This window comes from Vanessa atalanta, chromosome 20 (genome assembly GCF_905147765.1).
Source record: "Vanessa atalanta chromosome 20, ilVanAtal1.2, whole genome shotgun sequence".
Taxonomy (NCBI): domain Eukaryota; kingdom Metazoa; phylum Arthropoda; class Insecta; order Lepidoptera; family Nymphalidae; genus Vanessa; species Vanessa atalanta.
In genome coordinates this window covers 5,939,367-5,957,894 of record NC_061890.1, presented here as the reverse complement: position 1 = coordinate 5,957,894, position 18,528 = coordinate 5,939,367, and the positions used below count along the sequence as shown (strand labels likewise).

The following is an 18,528-nucleotide window of genomic DNA, read 5'->3' as shown; positions in this document are numbered from 1 at the left end:
TTAGGTAATACATTTTGGCGTTTTATTTTTATATTATTAGTGAACATCAGCAAATCTTCATTGGACATGGAGCTAGTCGTCTGACTGGCTTATGTACATTTTTTATTTTTTTTTCATACATAATAATTACGATTTAATAATTTACAAACAATTCACACAGTAGCGAACAAAAGAAAACGATGTTAAATAGTAATTTAAACTATACATAAAAATAGCTTCAAACAGGTTTCGATAAAGAAAACAATAATCCATCGCACTCCTACATATTCTGAGTAAATACATTTACTTTGACGTTAGCGAAAACCATTAACCCGAGGCCACATTGCTCTCCCAAAACATACAATACCTACTGTTTATTTTCGAAACGTTTACCTGTACTAGGTATATATGCGTTGACCATGAGTTTTTAAAAAAAGAACGGGAAAAATATTGTGCTACATCAACTGATTAAATAAGCGATATCACGTCTACAGTGTTATTCTGTAAGAACTCACTTCGGTTATTTTTTGGAAAATTTTAAAAATCGAATTATTATAACACTATTATATTTTTGCAAGCTTGCTGCCTGCTTGAGTTTTAGAATGATATTATAATCAATGTCGCATATGATTTTCTATTATTTCATGATCGTTTCTTGCCTTGTTTAAAAAATAATACTTAGTAATTATAAAATAAAATATTAAAAGAACACTCTCTGAGTTTCTTTCGCAATTTCTTCTCAGGTCCGAGATTTGACTGAAGATGAATAAAGATTGACTTTGACTTTTTGATTTTCGATTTTTTTCTTTAATAAGTATCTAATTTTACCGCTCGCCTTAGATAAAAAACCTATCGTTTTCCATTACAAGCAATTAATACAATAATTAATTATTTCTATTTTTTATTTAAGTAGGAAGACGGGCAAATGATCACCAGACGTCACTGCGTGAAGCATAAAATACATCGTCAATGTCAAATCAACCATTGGGTGATGTAAGCCAAGATATTATATGCCATGTTACTATAATAAAAAAAAAATTTAAACTGTGTCGAAATAAGACACAACTAGCTACTGTGTACGGTGATCAGTACGTGTTTAGAGATGATTTTCTTTCTCTAATAATGAAATGACTTGATTTACAAGAAAAACCAATGTACCAAATACTGATTACAATCATTGAGTATAAAAACTTTTTTTTTTTTTGTTAAACAGCAATATTCTCATTTAGAGCAAAAAGTCTGGTCAACATAAGTGTAAAAAGAACCGAAATAGCTAAGTATTATACTGCAGGCGCGTCTATCAACACTTGGCATAAACAAAGGCATCCCAAAGCCAGACTGCGATGCAGTTACTTGTTAGAATAAGAAGGCTCCACACGTACCAGCCATAAAAATATTAAATATTACGTAATTAACGTCCATACTACTTCTTAGTTTTTATACATTAAATAAAGTGTAGGAGTCTATTTGGATAAGATATTTTTGTTAAAGCTTTTAATGACACTTTTAATTTTAAGTGTGATTAAATCATAAAATGGTAGGTACCAATAGATTTTGGCAACTTTTTTACTGGGTATGTTCAAACTCGTAGTATCAATAATAAGAGGAAATGTCTCTAAATTCTTCATTCTAGCTTAAGTACCTACTCTTTGTTTTCGTACAAAACGGATCTAATTTCAACTGATATTTATTATATTTCCGGAAAAGATACTTGGTTTCCTCATCAAAGTGTCGCAGTTAATTTCAATTCATTATTTGTTTTAAAAATAATTAAGAACGAAGATTCAAATCCCTAATAAGTATTTCTTAATTTTAACTTACATTTTCTGTGTGGTTAATAGCTAAATTGTATTAATAAAAATAGACCCTTACGTACCTATACCCTAATATTTTTTTCCTTAAACCCTAAGAAGTACCTATTCCATGTACAATGTCCATTAACGAGGTAAATTAATTTATAATAATAAATACTACTGTTGCTTATGTTCCTAGTTATTCAGAAAAAAACATTTTCAAATATTATACCTTCGTTGATTTAGTTTGTACTTAAGTAGGTACATAGACTAATTGTTCATATTTTTATCGCTTAATAATTCGCTTATATGAAATTACATATTAAAAAAGCTGCGTTACAATTATTTATAAAAAAAAACCTCAAATATAATGTATTATTTTTGTATGAAAATACTTTCTCATCACAACAGCATTCGCTAATAATTAATTTACCGTACCATAAATTAATTTAGCGTATAGAATTTTACGATAAACATAAAAGATTTCATAACAATTTCGAATTTTTTACGCCTTTATATTTTAAGCCTTAAAACCCAAGATTACGCCTTCATTTTTAATTGTAACCGTGCATGTTTTTTGTTAAATTTTATTATTATCATTTAGTTTTAAAAAACAAAAGAATTTCAATAAAAACTTAAAGCTTATATAAAATTATATAAATATTTACACTAAACTTATTATGTGTGTTCTTAAAAATGCTATAAAATATCATTGTACTCTATAAGGATGATAAATTAACAGGAAGAAAACATTTTTATTAAACAAGTTTTTATATGTAATTAAAAAATTTAAAATCTATGCCGTTGGCTGTTATGGAGTTCCTTCGTCTGGACCCAATTTTAGATATAGTCGTGCTTACCATTAAAATGCATTGTCATCGAAACTGACCAACCGACTGAACTGAAGTTATTACTTTCTAGAGACAACTAAGCCGGACAATTTTAATAGCTAAAGTAGGTATTCAAATCACTTTACAGGTATTAAGATTTAGCTCAATATACAAACTTTGAGCAATTTTCACAAACGTAAAATCTAATTTAAATGGGCTTTTGTAATTTGCAATAGCAATTGCTAGGTGACTAAAAATTAACTCTCGGATACACCGTCACATAGGGAATACGCCAGCTTAAACTATTTATAACGTTACCATTGAGGAATCGATTACTTAGAACTTGGAACAAGCGAATGATTGTTAATTATAAATTAATTAAGTATAGATAATAAATATAGAATATGTTAAAAAATTACGTCTTGACACAATGAATGCCCTCTGCTGAAAACTTCGTGGTACTTCTAAAGCAGTACAGCAGTGTGTGCTTTTTCATTCGGTTCGAGTATGTAGAGTGTAAATGTAGAGTTGTTTTAAAAGTCATATCAGTCGCCTCAACCTGTATAAAACTAGTAGGTACTACAATAACACACCAGATGATCAAGATACAATTGGTACTGCGAAAGTATTAAAATCTGATTGTTGTCTATCTTTAAGACCAACACTTTACTAATGAGCTAGATCTCGAAAAAAATATTTAAATTCTAAAATTATTCTTAAGAGCTTTCTACAAACTCGCTTATTATTTATAACTACGCTTATATCGACAAACCTAAAAAGTAGCAGCAAATACGATTTTGAATTTCTCAGAAAGTGACATGCGATTTTGGCTATATACGATATGATGCTTAGCCCAATGCGTGTTAGTGGATGAACTATAGTAGAACTTCATGAGACACATCGCGATATTTTTGAATTAGAGATGAATTCATCATGAATTAATGTGATCTTATAATCACAAAAACAAAGGTGCCTACCATATCCATTACCTATAATGTTCTAATTTTTATACTTTTGTGTCGATTAAAGATAATAATATAATTAATATAAATACGTATGTAAATTATGAAATACTTAGTAATAGATATAATATATTATATTGTTATAAACGAAATCTATCTAAACAGCGCTAATCCTGATGACATTTATTAATATTTAAAATAAGATACTTTATTACTCTGTTACGTTTAAACAAGTATAATAGTTATAGAGTATAGCTAGTCTTTGAAAAGAAGAAACTCGAAAAAATTAAAAAATAAGTAAATCCCATTTTTAAAATAATTTCATCCAATACAATTTAGCTGCACAGCTACGCAATGGGCGTAACTTACTGTCTCTGTTCCTCATAAACAGAACAGAGCATGCGTGAGTGATACAGATATAGAATGGGCGGAGCAAAGAGATGCCGATCCGAGATCATCCCACGCGACGCAGTTTAACGCTGTTTGAAGTCTGAATACTCAGTGAAAAGAAATAAAACTTAACGTTTAATGATTCAGAGAATGGCTTCGGGCAGCGACGCTAATAGATTGCCATTCCAACAACTCTTTCTTATTACCTACGCATAGTTAGATATCTGTGAAATGACAAAGTACTAAAACAATTATCTCTCTTTTCTTCTATTAATTGGATATTAATTTAAACTTTCGAAAGAAATTTAGTTTTTTTGTAAAAACCCAAATAAAACCTTTGAAACTACCACAAGGTCGGAATGAAGTTTCTGCAAGAACACAAATCAAACTAATAGCTACGTGATACTTTTCACCTTGATACCTCTACCTTTATACTAACTTTAACACAGGTAAGTATATACTTAACACTAGTGTTAGTTAGGCTCTATAAGTACTTTTCTACCATCAATAATAATTAATTTATTATAGCATTTTATGATATTTATTTATTCATAGCTTGAGGTTTTCTTTTAATGCGAATAATATTAATAATAATAAGGTTAATCTTATGAACTACGCGAATGTACAGAAAGATAATATCCTCTAGAAGACACTAAAAGGGTCATAGTCGAATCATTTCAGATTAAATCAAAACATCGACACAAAATACCTTGTCTTTTACCTACATTATATCTTTAAAAGTGTGCATACTCAGTTAAATTACATGATTTGGTAACATCTACAAGACATAAGATGCCAAACTCCTAAGCCACCGAGCAAAAAGGTGGTTTTGCTTAGAGCGTTTTGTTTCTTCATTTTTAATGCACACAGCCCAGATATCGTTTTGTCTACATACTTTTCCTGAGTATTAGATACAATCCAGGTAAATTCAAGGGGAATTAAATTTTTACTTTCCAAGACAACGCCTGAAAATCTGAGACTGAATCAGTAGTTGTATACAGTAGATGAGTATTTAGAAACTTAATTTAAAAAAAAATCAATAATTTTGGCATATCTTACATTTGCCGCCCTAGAGTGTAACCTGCTCAGCCAGTAAATCTGCCATTAAGGAATCCTAGTGCCATAATTATTATAATCGAACCCTAACTTTTTATCATGATCATCCGATACATGCGAAATCCGTGAACGATTTCAGCAATAAATTTCGAGGATGTCTTACAAAAAATCTCTACAGGTCTGTTTGTCCTCTCTGTAAAAGATTTTTTATTTTATATTCGTGCTTATCATTGCCCACAAATATTGGCGCCGTAAGAAATATCAACCTAACAAAACCAATACGCCAAACCAATAGAACAGCAATACACAACAATACTTAGTATTGCTGTTTGGCGGTAAAATATGTGACGGACAGACGGCCTTGCACTAAGATATTATTTTATTCGTAGTAAAAACATATGAGCAAATAACTATTCAATAATCCAATTTGATATTAATTTAGGCAACAGCATTGAAATTCCTTACACTGTCAAATGTTCAGCCAGTTGTAGAATAAAAATATATGATCCATTACACCTGTAGTCTGGCTGACTCACACGAGAATACAGTCAAATGAAGTGTTTTCGTTTATCGATGGAACAAGCTAATTTACTAGTATCAAGTAGGTAGACAAAAATATATTTGGGGCAGTAGTTAACGTACGTAGGTACTTAATAATGTGTATGAATCTTATTAATATTTGATTTAACATATATGATGTTAACCCAACTAGGTGCCTACATAATTTTACTGTACATTACTTTGCAGTACATTTTACTGCAAAGTAATACAGATTAATTTTCAATTTAATATCGAGATTTGCCTATCTCACTTACTGAGTAAACAAAACCGAAATAACATTTATGATAGTAACACTCAGTGCATTTCCGTAAAGAAAAATCGACGTTGTATATTTACATTTATAGTGAAGGCGACGACAGCGCTAACGACGCCATCTTCCTGCCGCGCATTTGTCTGTCAACGGACACTCGGTTGCGCGCCGGATGCACCGCCAGAAAAACATTCAGAAACTTGTGACGATCTTTCTACTAGGTTTCTGGACGGGATGGTTTTATTCTAAATTCAATTTGTTAGTATCGTTGACAAAAGCAAATACGTATGTATTTGCTTTGTAAAATATTATAAATAATGATTTATTAGTATAGTTTGATATTTGCGCAATTCTTTAAATACAGCGTAATAGGTAACTAACATATTACTCTTTCCTTATATTATATATATTCAATCTTGACATTGACGAACAAAACAATTCTCTTGCGAATTTTAGGGAAAAAAACTACAATTTACAATGCACAATTGTGTGCGCAAAGACTAGCACTCATTCCTTACCAAAAGGATTGCAATCCTATGGTCGTACATGCTTTCCGACAAACGAAAGTTAATTTCTCAACTTTTTAATTCTTAAATATTTGCTTAACCCGGGCAAATTTCAAAACTTTATTTAACAAACTATAATTACCATTAGTGTGCTATACTTTAAATATAAGTATAATATATATACAAAATTATATACTTATTTTACAGGTACGAGGCAGAAGCCCGTAGTAGGTACATCCTTGGTAAAATAGTCTATTGACAGTAGAGATGCTTATGAAAAAAAAAATATCCCAATGATCTAGAACGTTAATTGTTAATATTATATTAATGAGCTCAATACCTAGCAAAGAAGCAATTTGTTTGTTACCTCTGTTTATGATTCGTATCGACTCTCGTTGCAAGGCTTAAGACTAATGGTTAAGTTATCTTTATAGACTAAAATCTATTAAAGGCTTAATATTTACGGATTATCCTATTATTGACGGATAAAATGAAAATCTAATTGCAACAATGTGTGTTCCATTGCCACAAAAATTATCATAACAATTTATACAAAACTTTTTAAATTACAGTAAATAAACATGGACACCCTTTCTATCTATAGGTCCCTGTTTTTCAAACAATGTTGTCTTTCATATTATAATTTTTGGAAGAGAGATCGTAAAACACAAAACGGTATCAGATGCTTTAAAATCGAAGAGTGCCTGCGTATTCTGTTATTATTAGGTAATTTACGCTTACAGCTAATAAAATTAAAAAAGAAACTACGAAATAATAATATCTAGTGTTGTTCCTAGCTATTTTTATAGAAAGTCTTTTTACTAGTTTTTTCGTTGCTTTATTAAAAACAAACGCGGAATAACCATTTGTTATTCAATTGTTTTTTATATGATTACTTACTTGGTGGTAGGGCTTTGTGCATGCCCGCCTGGGTAGGTACCACCCACTCATCAGATATTCTACCGGCAAACAGCAGTACTCAGTATTGTTGTGTTCCGGTTTGAAGGGCGAGTGAGCCAGTGTAACTACAGGCACAAGGGACATAACATCTTAGTTCCCGAAGTTGGTGGCGCATTGGTGATGTAAGGAATGGTTAATATTTCTTACAGCGCCATTGTCTATGGGCGGTGGTGACCACTTACCATCAGGTGGCCCATTTGCTCGTCCGCCTACCGAAAACATAAAATTTGTTTGTTACCTCTGTTTAAAAAATACAAATACTAAGCTTAAATATTAATAATAAACCTTAATAACACAACAATGACCAATATAAAAGCACTCTATCGCGTTGAAACAATCTCCGAGTAATTTTCATGAAATATTCAAAATCCCATATTTTAAGAGGATGGGAATTATAGTAGGTATATGTTCTCTAATCTTTACTATAAATAGCACAATTTATTAACCATAAAATTAACTAAATTCCATTTATTATCCTAAATCTCGTAAATCTTTTATTTATTTGATACTACTACAACTACTTATTTGAAAAACATTCATTTTTATGACTTAAATTAAGAATTTGTTTAAAAAACTATTCTGGGCATATAATAATCAATATAATACATATTATGAACTATATTATTTCAAGGTGCTTATTATTTTTATCTGTGCAAAATATAGAGTGTCATAAAGCTATCGTCGCGGTTCAGGTGAACGGCCGCAGTGCGCGTGCGCGACGCGCGTCGTTCGCAACATGTCTCCCATATTTCCGTCATCGATGCGTCTGATGCGCGCCAAAATAAGATTATTGGAAATTTGACACAAAACGTCAGACAGGGCTACCAAATCAAGCGATATCAAATTAATATTATTCCACGAAAATTTACTTGACCATACCTAACCACTATTATTAATCAAAATATATTTATATCTTTTTGTCAACCAGCATTCACGTAAAATAAAACGAGTACAACAAAGAATCAATCAACAGCAACTTGTAGGTTTCCAAATTATTGCAAAGTAGGTAAATACGACGGGCTTGTTCCTAACGTTTGTCTTGTCCAATGATAAACATCCCTTTACAATTCGCCCCTTTGTCTGTGTAACTCTTGACCAAAACAATGCAAATTTTGTACGTATATGTTATTGTGATTTACATTTATTTGTATTAAATAACAATTTTTAAATTCTTATTAAATAATTATATTTAAACAACTGACATAAATAAGCTACAATGTGTTCACACTGGTAACCCTACGGTTACTTTACGATCAAAACGCTACATACACTACCCAATGTCGATGACGCATTTAAATGGCCCTCAATATTTTCGGTTCAACAAGAACTATTTTTATTAGCCTCCATCTAGAGCTAAACACAATCTATGAATCTATAGATAAGACGTCTCGAAAAGGAATTAATACTTTCTATATTGATCAAGTTTAAGATAATAAAACACCTCTATCGACTATGTTATGTTTAAAATGATAATTAAATTTTACTATTAATGATTATTTTATACTTAGTAAATTATAATATTAATTTAATAAAGTACCACCTCGTTTAATCTGAGGTTTGAAAATAAAGAAATTTGTCACTTATTTCCATCAAATGGTGCTGCCTTACTTAAACAGCTTGGCCTACCCATTATATATTCAACACAGCTATAACATTTATTTAAGGCAAAAGTTTAAAATAAGTAACTTTACTTAACTTTTATAAAAAAAACTTCATTAATTTGCATGCATGAACACTTGTACTAAAATCTTAAAAATAATATTGTAATTAGGTTAATAGCACCATTGCGGTAATTCGTACGGGGACGGAAAGAGTTCAGGCGGAGGTCCAACGGCTTTTTGTGCTTTCCAAAGCACGGACACATTTTCAACTACCAGGAACAGAGCTGGACTTATATTCTATCCGATCCGATGGCGTCCTAAGCACGTTCTTCGTCGACAAACTATAGAATGTAACAAAAATACTAGACTTAATTGTATGAATGTTGAATATATGAAAAAGATATGTAGATATAGCAAATACAGTTGGATCGTTATTAATAGTGTTCCATGTGCCTATAATAGGTACCTATTACATTATTTCAGCGGCGGCCTTACCCTTTGCGAGGCTCCGGGCGGTAGGTCTTTGCGAGGCCCCCTGTTATAATATGTATATGCTTGTTATGATAAATAATTAGGGATCAAATACAAAAGTTAAAAAAAAAAACTATTTCAATTTTGCTTGGGTTTTTGCGCGAGGCCCCTGCAAGAGCGAGGCCCCGGGCGATTGCCCTATTCGCCACCCCTTAAGGCCGCCGCTGCATTATTTGATCAAGTACCTAAAATTTATTCAATTAGATTCGATTAAGTTAAAAATGTAGCTTAGAAAATTTGTATTAGATCACGCAATGGTTTGTAATACGAAATAATTGAAGTGATCATAATACAATTACAGTCAATTAGTTACTAACTTCGTCGATCATTCTTAGCAAACAAATTTAAAGAGTAACAAATTCAACTAAAACTTCTATGAGCAATTTTTCCTAATGTTTATTTCAAAAATAAAATTCTAATTTAAAAATTTGGTGTCCGGGATATATCAAACATTTGGTAAACATTTATGTAGGTATACAATTGAAGGAAACGCCATCTATTAAATGGCTATAGAAATAACCATATATTTATTACTTTGTTCATCGTAAGATGTCTCTAGCAGAGTTTCTAGTAATTTAAAATTTAAAAATAAAAGGTGTTTTTTTACGATGTTACGACTTTAGATAATACGTGAAATAATATTCAAAAATATTAATAATAAAACTTTCTTTAAGAAGTAAAACTATTGTGATAATATTACAAATATATTTTCTATATGGCAACAAAAATTGTTTTCGCAAGATACTAGTGAGCATCATGAAATTTATTTTGATTGCGAAATTGTCATATAATTAGTGATAAACGTTAATTCAGTGTTATACAAAAAGTGTTATGTTTTAAAAATAATAATATTTGCCATCCAAGTGGAGCTCTTAAAGAAATTGCTTGCCATGGCCGGCCCGTCCGACGGCGACCCCGACGGATGGGTCGAGTTCTGCGAGCGTCAAGCTAAAACCGCCGCTCAGGACTTCGCCAAGGCTTGCTTACAATATATTCAAACCGGCGCTGGTGAAGTTGCAGCACGGCCGATTTCTCAAAAGGAATTTCTTAAGAAATTTGTAGAATGTTTTTCAGAACAGTTCGATTTTGAATTTTGTAAGCTAAAAACGCAATACAAATTACCAAACGGCACTCATACTGGCCACGATGAAAGCGATTATTCTGAGGATACGGACTCTCCTAAGACTCAGCACAAACCGTTTTTTCGTAGATTGTCTTTTAAGGGTTTGCGTCGTGGTAAGGGTTTGTTTCATAAGCAGCATTCCGACGAGGTAGAATTGTCGTCAAATTTAAATAAACATAAGACTAAATTAGCTAAGATAGTTGTGGAATGTAGAAAAGAGGGCCTCGTTAATTATTTAACTCCGGAGAGCCTTGAGCAACCAGGAGGGCCACAGAAATGGGAGAAATGTAGACTAGCGCTTGTAAAAACTGTTGGTGGCTACATGTTAGAGTTCTATTCACCACCAAAAGCACAAAAACCTAGAAGTGGAGTGTTCTGTTTCCTCATATCAGAAGCACGAGAAACCACTGCATTGGAAATGCCAGATCATGAAAATACATTTGTTCTAAAAGTAAGTATTCACTAAAATGTCGCTTATTTAAAATACTTGCTTTTATTTAGTTGTAAAATTGGTATTTGAATTTATACTAAATGATCCCTTTATTATATTTCAGGCTGACAATAACATGGAATATGTAATAGAAGCTGCAGATGTAGATGACATGAAGTCATGGCTAGCTACTATAAAATATTGTATGAGATCAGCTCCTACAACTCAACCACCCCCTGAGGCTTTAGCTGGCTTACCTGAACCAGCACCACCTGATCTGCCTCCAAGAAGAGATTTGCCATCCAGTACAAGTAACATAGACCTAGCAACGGATACACCAGAAGAGGCTGAGTTAGGTGAGAATTCTTGAACTAATTCACAAATAGTAATGGCTAGGCTCTAACTATAAAATAAGTTTAACTTGATGACTTAGTTATTAATACATATACATTTATGTGAAAAAAATATTTTTAGGTTCAATAGCAGAGGAAGTTTGTGAGCCATCATCACCACGTTTATCTCTAGCAGAATGGCCATGGTTCCATGGTACATTAGCAAGAGCTGCAGCAGCAGCATGTGTTCTGGCTGGTGGTGCAGCTGCACATGGTTGTTACTTGGTGCGGCAGAGTGAAACGAGAAGAGGCGAATATGTACTCACTTTCAATTTTCAGGTAAAATTGTGTTTTTTATTCATTCTGAATGACTAGATAAGATTCTATGAATTATTAAGCCTATAAAATCAAAATCGAAATATTCTTTAATCAAGTAAGCTCTTAAAAGAATAATTATGCTACAGAGTGGAATTAAATTCAAAGCTACAACTGATAATATATACATGATATAATCAATGATAATATAATTTAAACAAAGGATGGGAACCTCCCATCATCAAAGTAAACATGCTTAATTTTTTCTTTCTGATTCTCAAATTCTGAATCAGTCACATATTTCATACAATTTATAGAATATTTCTTATCAGATACGTTGATGAAGTAAATTACACTAAACTTTTATAAAAACTTTATTAAAAGCTTAAAATTCCTAATCTAGTCCAGTTAACTTTACTAAAATATTTATTTAAAACAAAGAGATTAATTACTAATCATTTGAACATATTCTATATAGGGTCGGGCAAAACATCTCAGAATGACCCTCAGTGATGCAGGTCAGTGTCGAGTCCAGCACTTGTGGTTCCCTAACGTACATGACATGCTGGAACACTTCCGAGCAAATCCAATCCCTTTGGAATCTGGCGGAGCTGCTGATGTTACACTCACCGAATATGTGGTCTGCCAGGACGGCAACCGGCAACAAGTGAGCCACTCACAAACGGTTTCATAGTTCTCATGAATAAGCAGTTTTATAAATTAAATGATTATTATATTCTCCTTAAAAAAGGAGATTTATATATTGTATGGAAAACAGCTATTTTTCTTTAAATATTGTTATAAAAAAGAAAAAATATCAACAATTTGCTTATATTTAAGCTAATCCTTGAAAGCTATATATTAAGATGCAAAGATTATTATTAAATATATATAAAACTGCTAATTCATTTCAGTAGTATTTATTTGACAAATGAAAATTAAGTATGAACAAAAATAAGTTTATTTTTGGGACTGAATTTTAATTTGCAACAAATTCATCTTTATTTCATAAATGAGTTGAGACAAAAACATGATTTATTAATAAATCTATATAGTTATTTTATTGATAAAAAACATTTGTACCGAGTTTGGCGATATATTCATATCTATAGAGGCTTTTATCCCACCGAAAGTCTTGGTATACAATATATTTATTATTTTATAAAATCATATGAAATGTGTAACACACATAAATTTGATAAAATATATGCTTTTTAGCAAAATTTTTGTCTCACTCGCTTCTTTTATTCAATGTCTTAATGACATTTTTGTGTACATATTATTATCTTGTTGCTATTAATGTTGTACTTGCCTAGTTGTTGTTTTTTTTCTTAGCTTGTACATAGTTTCTTTTGCTCAGCATTCTTTGTGTTAATAATGGCAATGCCTATTTTAAGTATGTTTTGATTTTTACTAAAATGTGCTATTTCTGTTTTAAACTGTGGGTTATAAATAAAATTAACATAAAAACAGTTTTATATGTATAGGTGCATCTGTTAAGAATAAAATTGTCTTTTAATGAACCTTGTAAATATAGGTTAGGTTAGAATTTTAATGTAATAATAATTTCACTAATATATATTTCTTTTTTATGGAATTCATGTTTCTGAAGTTTCATCAGAACAATTGCCAATTTATTATCATATTGATTAAAATCTCATTTGTTTTTTGGTTTGAATTACTTTTAATTAACCAAATCCAACTTATGAGTTTTGGAATTATTTTTATTCTGCTTTTTTAATTATCACATATACAATTGATATACTTTATATACTATGACAACAATATAATTGTCATGAAACATTATGTTAATTTTAGTGCTCAACTAAAGTCAACAAGAAAAAAGTTAAACTGGTGCTGACGTTATACTGCCATAATATATAATTTAAAAAAATACAGCACTGACTTTAAAACATAAAATATTTTTTAAACAATAAGTAATTTAAAAATTGTAATATAAGATGTGTTATGATAGGTGTTCTTGTTTTAAAAGGCAATATTAGAAAGGTTTTTTTTATGTTATCGAGTTTGACTATTGATTCCTGGATATGCATTTTATTTATTGACAGCTGTAAAAAATAATTATATTTATTAAGTAGCTAACATTATTCATGAAGACACTAGGATTATAAATTCTTTCTACTAATTATAATATTTCCCTGTGTATTGGATTACAAAAAATATTATATAGATATACATATATATCACAATTAATGAAGTAATTCAACTTTGTTATTAAAGTGTTTCAAACTTTCTGAAAATCATCGCTGATTGGTGAAATTTTGTTCATTATAATTTGATTGACCAATATACTGTTAGTAAAACAAAAACTGAACAGACATTAAACCGGTATCTCTCTTTAAACCGGTATAACAATAATAATGATAGTTATCCATTATTGCAAATACAAATTCACTTATTCACATCACAATCCTGTTTGTTTGTAAAATAAGTTTTTTTATTGGTCATCAGTAGACAAGAAAATTACTAGTTAAAACTAGCTTTATTATACAGAGTAAGGTTTTATATATTTTGGGCTTCTAAGAGTATGTCACTGTCCTATTATAATTCATAATAATAAATTTATAATATTAATTGTTGTTAATATTTTGTACAAAACGAACTTATGTTCTTTCAAGCTTTAATCGTATTTCTTGGTTGTAAATTTTATTATTAAATCTTATTTTGCTGAATGGCTTTGTTTTTTATTTTGCTAGATTTCATTTTAGTTGCCTGTGTTTGCTGTTACATTTGTACATATTTCTACTGGTAAGTTCATTTCGACTCTTGCTTTTCTCATACTGTTATTTTGTATATTTGTAATATATCGAAATATTTTTTATCTTTATTGAAAAGTATAAAATTGACTAAATATGTATAAATACGACACGAGTCTTTTTATTATATTTTTCGTATGTATTTTCTAAATATCTTCAGAAGCTGTCTCTTTTACATTTGTACATGATTCTATTACGTACAAACTCTTTGAGGCCGAATGTTTTCAGCTGGGTGTTTCGCATGGAAGCGATGTGCGCATGCGTCGTGCGGAACTCGAAGCGCTCTTGGTTGCTAGCGGTGCTCACCACGACATACGCGCGGTAGACAACCAATACGTACTCTGCAATCTACGTCCGTCTACATTAGATCGCAATGGCGCCGCATGAAGTAAGTCTAATAATTTAAGTATTTACAATTTCGAACGTGTTAAATGTTTCTGTTCATTAAGTATTTATTGTCTTAATTTATTATACAATTCAAATAACGTGTAAAATGGCAACATTAGTGCAATATTCCTCCATTATATTTTTACCTGCATGATGCCAATAGTTGAATGAAATTTACTGTTTATTAAACACCTGCTATTTTATGTGCAATATAATATACTAGTTTAATGTGTATAAACAACTTAGCTAAAAAAATAAAATTCCAGTTATGTAAACATTTATATATCGATCGAAGTTTAAACAAATCGATTTCAAATAGGATTATATTCCTTAATAATATAATGACTGGTTAAAATAAAAAATAAAAATATTTTATTTGCATAATAATGCAAATGAATCATTTTTTAGAATCGTTGAAATTTAGAAGGAATTTTGTTGCTTGAAATTTAAGTATGTATATGATATTAAGCAAAAGGGCTTAGCCTGCTTTTATTTATTACCTAATTTTAAGTCATTACCTAAGTATGCACCTTTCGATATAATTATACGAATTGTTAAATGAAACCCTCGCGTGAAATCATAATACAATTGCCAATTAATATATGATCTTTTAGGTTCTTGGTGTTTTCGTTTTATTTTTTAATGATAGACATCTTTTAACTTATCGATATATTTTTTTTAATAAATGTCGTTAATAACGTAACATTCTGTATATCAATGTTGTACTCAAATTTATGTTATGGGATCTTATTTTTGTATGTATTGTCAAACATGTTTATATTAGCAATATTGCTTTTATGAGGAATTGTTACTCAACTGAATAATAAATAAATAATAATACTATATTTTGTAGTAAAATTAAATATCTATATGATATTGTAAACGATTTCAAAAGAAAAAATATTGATGTAATTAAATACTGCAACGTTTCAACTTTCATTTTTATAATAATTTTGATATTTGAAGCTGGGAAAATAAGACACCGCAGCAACTTCGCTATAGTCGTATATTATGACGATTCCATACGCGCGCCTCGTATATAAATATCGGTGCTTTTACGGTTATTAGCATAGTTACTGTTGATATCAAAGATTTGTTGCGAATTGATGTCAAATCAAATAAAAAAGAAATCAGTATTAAAGACCTATGCAGTAGCATTATATTCCGTTATACTGATTTATCGACTGCAACATTTATTAACCCGCAACAAATATTTGATAGCAACAGTTGCTATGCTATAACCGTATTAGCACCACTGACTTACTTGCTCATGTTGCCAGGTGACTATGTGAATATCCCCCAATTTTTTTCTTGTATTGAAAAAGCTACGAAATTTCCCTCAAGTATATTTTTAACCCCTAAATTTCCCTCCATGGTCCAATAAAACCTAAATTTGATAATACCCCTCATCTGGCAACACAGCCTGCTCAACTATAAATATAATGAACTTGTAATCATTTTATACATTCGCGGGTTATTATAGAACGTTTTATTGAATACGTTAGTTGATTTATTTTGATATTATCATATCGAGCGGTGCACGTAAATGTTTCAATATTTATATTAAACATTTAACTTCCAAGAATGTAGACATTTTGTCACGCGAAATTACACAGATTATTTCGCGTAATATCAATATGTAACGAAAAAAAATAATTATCAAACATTTTGAATCAGTCTTTCAGTTAAAAACATAATGAAAATATGAATACCTACTGTATTCATATTTTCATCATAAACTAATAGTCCACTCAATCAGTTTACATAAAATCGACTTAAAGGTATTCAACGTAACTGCCAATAGAGTTTAAGTATTTTCTAAAAAAATCTGGGATTACAGATGTGCTACTGTAATGTTAGAAAATATAGATAAATAAAATCTAAATCAACAAGAGTTCAATTACTTTTGTCTCATTTTAGTAAAAAAAAACCATCATAACTTAAAATTCAGATAAAAAATGTCAACGTTGTTAAATCTACAAACGAATAATTTAATTTGTAATTTATGTCTATGTAATCCACATGGAATTCCACTAAATGGTTTTAATTAAAATCAGTATTTCTATATCGATATTTTTAACATCAAACGTTGAAAACTATTCATTTATTACTAAAGACAGGCAGTGTTACGTTGAAGTATGAGGCGTTATAAATGTTTAATAAATCTAGTCATGTCATATACCTAGTATAGGATATAGTATATCCATATAAGGGATGTTACTAGGCGTACTCAATATTGCTTAAAACGTGGAGATGAAGGAAGAGGCACAATGTTTTATTAAATTCTTGAAACAGTTTTTATAAGTTATCTTTCAACTGAGTACGCTTAGAAGTTTAAGAAGTTATATTTATTTAAATATAATTTTCTATTTAATTATTTTTATTAATTAACTGTATTAACATGTTTAATTAAAACATATAATACCATCGATGTTGTAAAAACTTAGCTTGGGTGTTAAATAGTCGATATCAGCGGCTTATTGCAAGAATTCATTATTTGAAAATTGTTTCAATATGTTTTGTATACTGCGAACACTATTTTTTCGTAAGGTATAATGGTGTACAGTTATTTTGAAAAATAATAATATGCTTTTACACTATTCTGGTGAATGATGTAAATAAATAGTAACAATTATTAAAATGAGTTCTTGCAGTCAATCGAAGATATTAAAATATAAACAATGATCTTGAACTGATTTCAAAGACTAATACTAGTAAAATGTAAGATAAGTGTATAGAGAAATTAACGGAGAACTTTAAAAGTACGACGAAATATCGCCCATAACTATAAATTACTATAAAATGTTGTTGGAATTGAATGATAATTAGGTTAAATTTATTGTCACGCTACTGTTGTAAATGAATTATGTCGCAGGGTTTTGTCCGTACAAAAAGATACTTAGTGCTTAGAACCAAGGATATTAAGAGATTCTAATTGGATTGGGACATTATGACATGCATATATGTTTTATCAAACATGGATAAGCAGGTGACTCTTATGCCAAGTGTAAATTCAAACTATTTTTACAGCAGTGAACATAGAGTCCTGCAAATTTATACTTCACGCCACTATAGTCTTTTCTAATCACAGGAGTAAAGACAAATAAATAACTTATCAAAGTTATTTTATTCAATGATTATTCAATATATCAATATTGAATAATCTTTTAAATTCGGCCAACTTGCTATCGGAACTTTGAAAGTAACATTACAATGGTGTAAATAGTTGCGTGGAATAGTGACGTATTTAAATAAATATGTATTTATCAAGAACTGTCTACTGGAATGCATAATAAAGCGGATCTACTAGCAAATCGAATGGAATGAATAAGTTCTAAGTTTTTATTTTATCTCTACGTTATTTGTGATTGGATTAGGCTATACGATATAATTTTGAGAAATAAGAATGACAGTGCGTGGCTGAATTTAGACGTGGTTTAAGATGAAATACAAGCATGTTCGTATATTGCGGGCACTAGTTCAAAATAATGAAATTGTATTCTGTTTGATTAATGGATAAGTAGAATTAAGTCATAAAAATGTTACATGCCAAATAGTGTTACGCGATTACAATCATTGTTGTCTTGTAATAACGTTCAAATTGATGTATACAATTTCGTAGAAGTGTATTATTAGTAATATGTAAATAACTTTTATATTTTAAGTATTCTAAAAAATATTTTCTAAAAAAAATAATACTCTTTAATTTCATTTAAAAAATCAAAAATCAGTTAAATTTATTTCA

General features: G+C 30.1%; 1 protein-coding gene across 1 annotated transcript; it reads left to right on the top strand.

Annotated features, from left to right (window-relative positions):
* The first annotated feature begins 10,163 nt into the window (after window positions 1–10,163).
* LOC125072016 (SH2B adapter protein 1) lies at window positions 10,164–15,002 on the top strand. The gene is made up of 5 exons (XM_047682483.1): window positions 10,164–10,993; window positions 11,097–11,328; window positions 11,447–11,643; window positions 12,098–12,286; window positions 14,625–15,002. The coding sequence occupies exons 1-5, from the start codon at window positions 10,310–10,312 to the stop codon at window positions 14,781–14,783; spliced, it is 1,461 nt and encodes a 486-aa protein (XP_047538439.1). The 5' UTR covers window positions 10,164–10,309; the 3' UTR covers window positions 14,784–15,002.
* Window positions 15,003–18,528: the final 3,526 nt, after the last annotated feature.